Below are 7,842 nucleotides of genomic sequence, written 5' to 3'. Positions count from 1 at the left end.
CCTGTGCAACCATATAAATGTCCAAATAGAGAGTCAGACCTGTCCACATTTTTTTTACAACAGACCTGATTGAACATCATGAAATAAAATTAAATCAGTTCCTATCAGAGTGGATTTATTTAAATCACTGTTCTCTTATGAAATATGGTGGAAAGGATTCTGCACAAAATTAAACAAATATACAAAAATAATATTGTAGATAGCAAATTACACACAAACAACAATCAGGTAAACCCATGCAGATAAAAAAAAAAAAAAACATTCGACTCTCAGTTCTGAGAAGTGAGCACATTATCGCACTCAGTATATGCCGAAGCTCATTTTCAGATAAAATAAACTCTGTGACAGCAGCTGCAAATAAAATGTAAACATCCAAAAGGTTGTGGTTTATTTTTCCATTTATTCTTTAACAAATCCACTTGTGCTCATTCCCTTTCAGGGAAAATATTCAACATATCTCCCCGCCTGTGTAGCTGCTCTCGATCTCCTCGTGGTTTTACTTCAACACTAACGCTGAATGTCAACATTGTGTGCTTGTAGGAAATTGGATGATTTGTGATTAAAAGCATGCAGGTTGTTTCGCACACACGTACGTGCACATTGTGTTGCTTCACTTTGTACAAGGAATATAAGCAGCTCGTTTCATGGCTGGGGCACACATAAAAGATACACGCACACACTTAGCATCCCGTTTGCAGAGAAAAGGATTGGACATCATTCAATGACACCATTTTACAGGCTGAGTTACCTCTTGAGCCAAAATTTATCACAGGATTCTGTTATTGCGTTCACTGATGTCTTTCTGTCATCGTGTATACGTCCACGCTTCCCAAAAACGATGTAATCCTTCTTCCAGATAAGTCTAAAGTGGCCGAGCAGATATATGCGTCACTGTCATTTTTTCCCTTTTTATTTTCTTGAGGATTAGCTCATACTTTGAACAATCCTCTGATGGCTTTTCACAGTTAGCGGCCTTTGCCATGTTTCCCAGTGGGATGGTTGAGTAATATTTTTGATGTGTCTTATCCTGTTCACAAAATGGCTGCTCACTTTGGCACATCAATATAGAAATAGAAAAACATTTGTCACAGAATCGTACCCAAAGTGGGGCACACAAATTCCCGTTATTTTAAAATGTGCGACCCCACTAATGACTCGAGGAAAAAATGGTGCCTGTTCTTGCTGCTCTCATAATGCATTGGTGAGAGGACCAACACAGCACAATGCACAGATAATGATATATAAAGGTGCTGTAGTACCAAGACTGACCTGTGAGAGGCAGCATGGTGTCCCAGGGGGACTCAGACTGTCACCTAATACAAACAAGAAGAAATACAAGATGCTAAGTTAACTGTTAGCTTTTCTAGTAAGTACATTGTGATTGTAAACTGACTCTTCTCCATTTTATTGTGGTAAATGATTGTGTAACACATACAACACAACCACTGTTGCTTCTCAGGTCAATTCCTATTTGGCTATCGTTTTGTTTCCAACACTTTTGACCACAGACATAACAATTTGCCATTGTAGTGGTTAACATTTTGAACATTAACAATGTCAACCCAGATCATTTTCAGGGCTAACAGATGAGGAAAACTCATGTTTACCATTCTATATCACATTATATTCACTCACGTTAAACTTTGATAATCAGGCCTGAAAGATCAGAGTGTAAAATGCTCAAATTAGGCCGCAATTTAGACTGGGAGGAGAGCAGAAAGAACTATATGGATTGAAAACAAGAAAAATTGGGATCTTTATTGTACAGGCAAAAGAAGCTGAACACAAATGTCCCAAGAAAATCACTTAGGTTAGACCTCTTAGTTGCAAACGAGCAAAAGATATAAAATAATGGAATTGATTGAACCTAATCTGCAGGACCCAGCTGCTAATGCTCTCACTAACAGTTTCTTGGCTTGCACAGATAGCATGACTCCATTGCAGTGCCGTCCAGCATCCTCTGTGCTGTGTGAGACTTTAATTGTTTCAATGCCATTTAGTTGTCATTAAAAACATCTGAAACCTCTCTTTTTTATACATTTATTTACAGGTGTTGTCTGTGGTCTGGATCCAGCTTGTTAACAGATAAATGGATTATTGTCATGACCAGTGCTGTTAGCTCAGATGAAATGTGCAACACTTTCGACAAAAGTGCACACAATATTTAAGACGACGATGAATCACAAAATCTCACACACATAGCCTGAAGGTCTTTAGTGAAATCTCAGCCAAAAGCACATGATGAAGTTCTGTGATGACGGTAAAGGCAGTCAAAACTGGAGTACAGTGCTGTTGAGAGTTGTGAGTATTCCAAGGAGAATTCATCCCTGGAGAATCATTTGGAAGTTTTAGAGAACACACTGTCAGCCGCTTAATGTTTTTTGGTCATCGTTGGAGCCAAAACTGTTCTTGAAACTGTTTTAAGAATCATGCAGCTATGAAGCATAGTTTGCCTCCCTGTGTGATGAATTCCACACTTGTACTGTTACAAACGGGGGTAGGCAAACTTTTGTACACAAGGAACAGATTTGATTGATGAGCTAAACAATATGTATAGTTCAAATGTGTATGTAAACTATGTAAAATACTTTTTTAATCTGTATTTTTTTTATTGGATTTTGAATTAATATAGTTACAATTGTTTGATAAGATACAAATGTATGCATACGTTTTATTTTACAAATATTTATAAATCTAATATATACACAATAAAAGCATTAAGCAAATATTTAATTGGATACATTAACAAAACACATAATAAATGGCCAAAACAAATTAATATTTGGCATGTGATTTTTCCGTTGCATGTGATTTTTCCGTTGCCACTTCCGTTGATACCGTAAATGGGGTATATGCCACGGAAAAGGCGGGACGGGATTTTGCACATCAGTTTGGTTCCGGTCCAGCTTACGAACGCGCGACCGAGGGGCACAAAGTCGGAAGCACAAGTATTTTAACACAGTCCACACGTCGCAAACTGAACAGGAACCAAGATCTGCAAAAACAGTCCCGCCTCTTCCGTGGCATATACCACCTGTCCAACATGGCGCCCGTAAACACCTTTCTAACATGGCGCTCGTTGCGCATGTGCAGTAAATCTTGGACGCCGTTCACCAGTGAACATGTATTTGACAGTTCGGTCAATTATGTAAAATACATAAATTTAAACGTTTATAGCGTTGTCCTCTGGATGTGGTAAGTTTTTATGACGAGTTTCAGTGCCGTTGAACGAGTTCTTATTGAAGTAGCTTGTGCGGCAGCAAGCTTGAGAGATATAACCGTTTCTTTTTCTTTTTTTGCTAGCTGAGCCATGAGCACGATTGTGCCCCACATTTGTTGAAATGATGTTCACTAATTATGTACTGTAATACAGCACTAGACCATGATGCACATATAAAGATAATAAAAAAAAAAAAAAAAGAAGAAATAAATCATTTAAACGTTTGGGGGCGAATTTTGCCCAATTGAGTGTCAATAACTACAACATTTATTGTTACTTTTTAATTTTATCTACCAATTAAAAAGGATATTTTTATGGCTGAGACGTTGACTCGTGTATTTTTATTGTTATTTTTTTATTTTGGTGGTAGCAGCAAAAATATAGAAGAGAAATGTTTTTTATATTACACAAAAAATAATTTAAGAGGTGTTAATTCAATGAATGATTATGATTTAGAACTACTGTAGAGGGGAAGGGCTTGAACCAGTTTCAAAAGTGCAGATTTCACTGCTATCTTTTATGCTGTCGTCATGACCTTTGTGAAATGGGCAGGAAAATCCCACCGGGCAATGTTAAATGGTCACTTTGCTTTGATTTGATTTCCAAGAAGGTAATTTTATTTCGGGAATATCATGTGGCTCAATAAAAAAAAAGAAGTGTTTTCTCCTTGAACTTAATGTCTTTAAAATTGGCATGGTGAACTAAGTAAAATTTATTCAAAATTCATTCATGAGGATTCTTCAAAGCAAATTAAATTATCGTTGGACTGTGCTAAATATACACAAATGGACTGTCATTTGTTATTTATTATAATGAATATGTTCAACATACTCATTATTGGGCTTTAGTGAATTATTTTAATGAAAGAAATATGCCCTAACAATTTTAAATGCTAACCACTGTCAAATTATAGCAAAAATAATTCTAAAGTATTAAAAGGAAAATGTAATGTTTTGAATTAAATGGCACGTCTGCCATGTTTTAATTTGATTTAATATTTATTCTGGGCACATGCAGGAGCACCCACAGGCACAGTGAAGCTCATGTTGATGGAATCAAATATAATATAGTTTTTGTTTTTTGTTTTTTTGTTTTTTTAGTGAGACCATGTGGATTCCCATAAATAAAATTAAACGTCATGCCATCACACAAAAAGAAAGTGTTCATCTTTGCTGTGCCGTAGAATTATTAATAGTTAACGAAATGTAACCCACCACCGCTGACAGATGGTCTGGCATATGTTCCCGAGCTGACACACGCACGCACACGCATACTGTACGCACACACAACTTGTAGCTTGGAGACCTGGTGTTCCTCAGCATCCCGTTAAGCCCCAACGCAGAATGAGAGCGGCATTGTGCACATACAGATGGCAGCCTCAGCGTGTCCCTCGTGACTGTGGCCGGTGGAGTCAGTGGGTTCGATGCAGCAGTTTTTGGCCACTTATTGACTTGGACTTAGCTCAAATCCCGCTGAGATAAATGCCAGGTGATGACAAGAGGGCTCTAACGCAGTTAGTTCTAGCATGCTCCCTGCACGTTCCTGTCCAGCCCCGAAAGTGACGCATGGTGTAAAACACGACTGATATCACAGATCCATAGAGCTTGTTTTTGGATGAAGAGGAAGGATAGAATGTTTTCTTCAAGAGTTTCTGTACATCCTTGTTAAAGAAGAGAAATGAGGCGCCTACAGTAGTCCACTCTGGAGATGGTTGATGATGAGAGGAAGCACACTGATGGGTGACAGCCACAGAGAAATGGCTGACCATGTGCGTTCCGCAGAGGAGCGCGTCTTCCCAAAGTAAGCCACCTGGGCTGCAGAGAAAGAAGAAATTGGCCAACATCTGTGTCTTTATGGCTGACAGTGGAATCACATGGGAAAGGAGGATTAGTCATGCAAGACCGTGGGGGTGCAGGGATCAGACCAGGTCAGAGATGTTCGCACCGTGAAACACTTGACGCCAAGCCAGTGGAGTGGAAGCTATGAGGTTGAACACAATTCATCGCGGGACTCGAGCTGGACTCGGATTTGTTTTTTTACATCGCAGCTGTAGCTTACTTTTTAGCAAAAACTAGGGCTGTCAAAATCAGTGCGTTCATTTTTAGTTAATTTCAAGTTCCTTTAACACCACTAGTTTTTTTTTTTTTTGTTTTTTTTTTAATGTGCAATTAATCACCGCCCCATAATTGGAAAGCCTGGACTGGAGGAATTCAATTCACAATGCATCAGACATATCCACAAAAAAGTTTAGCAGTAATACATTTAATTTCTGATGACTGGGCTCAAGTTGTATTTTACAGTTTTAAAAATGTGCAGAATTTCACAAGTTATTTCATGTTAAAGCTTATATAGCTCTTAGCCTCTTAATGAAAAGAAAAATGCACTGAGCTGTCACCAATGTCTTACAAAGGAAATGATGCCATCTAGTGGCAGAAAAATGGCCAACACAAATCAATATCACACTATTTTTTTTACAATAGTTAATATAATTTGAACTCAATTTTATGAATTATGAAATTACTGTATCAATAACTAAAAGATGGTGCCATATTTCTATAAGTTTAATATTTTTTCTACTTTTATTTTTCCACTTTTATATTATTTTGTGCATTTAGAACATATGATTTGTGATTAATTATGAGTTAACTATTGAAGTCATGTGATTAATTACAATTAAAAATGTTAATCGCCTGACACTCCTAGTAAAAAAAACAAAACAAAAAAAGTTAACCTGCACGCTTAATGAAATGTAATTGTTGCGAAAGCTCTCATAACAAACGCGTCATGGCATTTTTGATTTACTGTGACGTTTCAGTGGAGTGCGATTCAAATTCTCAATCCCAACAAAACTATATCCTTGGAAACGTGGCTTAAGTCAAATACACCTTGGTTACTCACCCACACATGCAGACCCATCGTCGTTGGGCTCAAAGCCCTGGTTGCATCTTCTCTTGGCACGGCATTTAAAGCTGCCGTAGGTGTTGGTGCACACAGGGCGGTCAGAGGGGCACACAGAAGGGAATTGGGTACATTCATCTTTATCTGAGGAAGAGGGGGAGGTGGCAAAGGAGGAAGGGAAGACCCTGACTTTGATGATTTGGACACGTGACCAACACAAACAGCTGAAAGTTTTCAACTTACCGATGCAACGTCCATTTTCATTCAGAGCAAAGCCGGGACCACACTGTTAAGAGAAACTCTCAGTTACGCCAGAGTGTAGAAAAACAGCAATGGAACGTGTTTTTATGCGCCGATTGTGCGGGGGTTGATGTGACCATGTGGGACCACTGTACCTCTATTTCCACAGTGGGGGTGACCTCATCGTCGTCTCTTGGATAGTGGATCTCCAGCACAGAGTTGATTTCTGATGCTTCCAAGGGTCGAGCAACTGAGACTCCATCTGGCCAGTACACTTCCACATTTGTGGCCACGTCTTTACCTTATACGGACAAGCACAGACCATATGATAATCTTATTATACTTAAATGTAACTAGATGCTATATAGATCACATTTGATAATGGGTACACAGTAAATTAAATAAATTATGTGCATATTCTTAGTCTTACGTTTGGATTACAACTGTCCACATTTGTACTGCCTGCAAATTAAGATGTTACATACAATCCTCTCATGGCTAGCCGTCTATCAGCTTGTTGCAGTTGTACATTACATTTACTTATAGCATACCCAATGATATCACATAATTGTGGGGTCATATGGAAATGTATACAGATACCGGGTATGTATCAAATAGTCTGTTATTGGTGAGGCGCACACCCCTACAGTGTAGGTTTTCTTCCATAATACAATACGACTCTGAAATTATAAGAGAAACTTAGTTTAGTTGAATTACTGTATGCCCTGCTGCCTTCACCAATTTAAAATGACATTATGAATTTTGTAGAATAATGTGTTGAGATTGTTTGCTATTTTTTTTAGAACAGACCGGTAGGCTACTAATTTGACCTTGGGGCTAACTAGTACCTGCTGGCACCATTATTTAATTATTTATTTATTAAGACAATGTGCATCAACGGAGTATATAGGCATCTATGTTGTGCCCAGCTTGGACGTTCCCTCAAAAAGAAAAGGAAGAGCTCATTACCGGTGACAGCCAATATTAGCGGTTAGTGAAACCTTGACTTTTTAAAACCCTGGTGAACCGTCAAACAAGTAATCAGCCCATGTCTAGTTGACAGTATTGTGCAGTTGACTTGGTTTTATCATTAGCTATAGTTGTATTGATTTTTGTAAAATGTACCGCACGGTCGAGTGAACTCAAATGGCTTAAAAAAAATAAAAATACTTAAAAAATTATCGTAGTAAGTATAATGGAAAAAACTAAAACAATTGAACAAAAAAAAAAAATCCCTACTGGAATTGAATGAAATCCTCATCAGCACTGATAGCCCTGTATCTTCTCTCCAGTGTTTGTGTACTTTATCAAAATGGCTGATTTTTGCAGTCCTGTACAGTATTGTGTTTCCATAAGCAGGCCAATTTCAGCGAGACCCTTATGTGAAGTGGCATTTGTACTGTAAACACAAGTTATTTTGTCAGACAGCAATCTAGCCAGCAGGTGTGCCTAAAAATATTTCATCTGTACTTGCTCCCATACGT

The 7,842-nt window shown here is 38.1% G+C and overlaps 1 protein-coding gene across 2 annotated transcripts in view; it reads right to left on the bottom strand.

Moving 5' to 3' along the window:
* LOC144001539 (cartilage acidic protein 1-like) overlaps positions 1-7,842 on the bottom strand; it is a 30,043-nt gene continuing 22,201 nt past the window's right edge. The window contains exons 12-15 of one of the 2 annotated variants that reach the window (XM_077495949.1): positions 6,514-6,659; positions 6,362-6,404; positions 6,119-6,262; positions 1-5,034 (exon numbers count right to left, since the gene is read on the bottom strand). In XM_077495949.1, the coding sequence (XP_077352075.1) occupies positions 4,907-5,034; positions 6,119-6,262; positions 6,362-6,404; positions 6,514-6,659 (461 nt within the window). In that variant the 3' untranslated portion in view covers positions 1-4,906. The remainder of the gene's footprint in view (positions 5,035-6,118; positions 6,263-6,361; positions 6,405-6,513; positions 6,660-7,842) is intronic. The other variant, XM_077495950.1, reaches the window with a different exon arrangement.

Source organism: Festucalex cinctus, chromosome 14 (genome assembly GCF_051991245.1).
Source record: "Festucalex cinctus isolate MCC-2025b chromosome 14, RoL_Fcin_1.0, whole genome shotgun sequence".
Classification (NCBI taxonomy): Eukaryota; Metazoa; Chordata; class Actinopteri; order Syngnathiformes; family Syngnathidae; genus Festucalex; species Festucalex cinctus.
This window is presented reverse-complemented; position numbering and strand designations above follow the sequence as displayed.